At 37.4% G+C, this 1,392-nt stretch overlaps 1 protein-coding gene across 1 annotated transcript in view; it reads left to right on the forward strand.

Annotated features, from left to right (window-relative positions):
• Positions 1 to 1,165: 1,165 nt before the first annotated feature.
• LOC102852970 overlaps positions 1,166 to 1,392 on the forward strand; it is a 14,255-nt gene continuing 14,028 nt past the window's right edge. The window contains exon 1 of the mRNA XM_006896967.1: positions 1,166 to 1,385. Within this exon, the coding sequence (XP_006897029.1) occupies positions 1,166 to 1,385 (220 nt within the window). The remainder of the gene's footprint in view (positions 1,386 to 1,392) is intronic.

Genomic DNA, 1,392 nt, shown 5'->3' on the forward strand with positions numbered 1-1,392 from the left:
GGTCACAATCGCTGCAAACAGAAATTAACAAAAAGAACCTCTGTTTCTTAATGACAAGAAGCTTAGCCTTCAAACTTAAATGTCATAATCTTTGCTTCTCTTTTTTTGGACTGGTTTCAGTTGGTACAATATGTCATCTGTAGGGAATAGCAAATGAATGTCACTAAAAATAGAACACTGAAAAATGTTTTCTTTCAATACAAGTCATTCACTTAGATAACTGGGAAAGATGTACAGATAAGCTTTCTTCATTAGAATTTCCTGCTATTGGAAGAAAATGTTAATTTTTAATGATTTAAAATTATAAAAAACAAAAATTTATTCTTTTTAGAAGACTACCTTCAAGATGGTGAGGGAAATGAATCAAAAGACTATTTGTCTGGCCTTAACCAAAACACTTCACTGCATCTAAAAAGGGAAAAGGAAAATAATAAATGTTAACAGTTATTGAATAGTAACAAAGTGCTAGGCTTTGTTCCAGCCACTCATATTGTAAGTAAATGAAAACTCATCTGAGAAGTTACTGACTCCTAGTGACCCTCTATCAGATTTCTGAGGGTATAAGTCACAATAAAAACTGATTGCTCATTTTTCATGTGAAGAACTGGTGGTAGATTTGAAGCGTCAAAGCTGCACAGCCTTTGGTAAGAGCACTGGACAGCCCATGGAGGACCAAAAGAACAAACAAATATGCGTTGGAGAGGATGTAGCCAGAATGCTCCTTGGAAGCAAGGATGATGAGGCTTCTTCTCACTTACTGTGGGGCTAGGGAGGGCTAGTTCTTGAAGGGGGATGTAATGCTGGAAAGGATGGATGGTTGACGAAGGAGAGGAAGATCTTCAACCAGGTGGACTGACACGGTGACTGCTGCAATGGGCTCTACTAGTGTGTCATGAAGTGTGAGGATGGCATAGGATAGGATAAGGTTTACATTCACTGTTCATAGGGTTGCAATGAATCGGACTTGAAGGCACCTAAGAATAGCAATGTCATCAGAGTTCCCTCTAGATCTTGATATGTGTAGTTATTTTGTAGAAATGACACCACTTCCATATAATGTAGCATGTTCTTTCAATAAGTAGAAGGAAAATTAATATAAAAATACTTATAAAATTAGAGACATTGCTTTAAAAAAGTTAGAAATAGGGAATGTCAACTATTCAACATGGAGGCGGAGGTCGATAAACTGGAACTGATGTTCCAGAAAGCTGACTCTGATCTGGATTGCATTCTATACAGGCTGGAATATGAAATTAAGAACAATCATCCTGATTCAGCTGGCAAGAAAAATCCAGTTACACTCTTGAAGGAATTGTCAGCAATAAAGTCTCGCTATCAGACTTTGCATGCACGCTTTAAACCACTTGCTGATGAACAGAAAGAGACTAAGGG

The sequence above is a fragment of the Elephantulus edwardii genome, unplaced genomic scaffold (genome assembly GCF_000299155.1).
Source record: "Elephantulus edwardii isolate Elephantulus edwardi_28Jun2011 unplaced genomic scaffold, EleEdw1.0 scaffold00194, whole genome shotgun sequence".
Classification (NCBI taxonomy): Eukaryota; Metazoa; Chordata; class Mammalia; order Macroscelidea; family Macroscelididae; genus Elephantulus; species Elephantulus edwardii.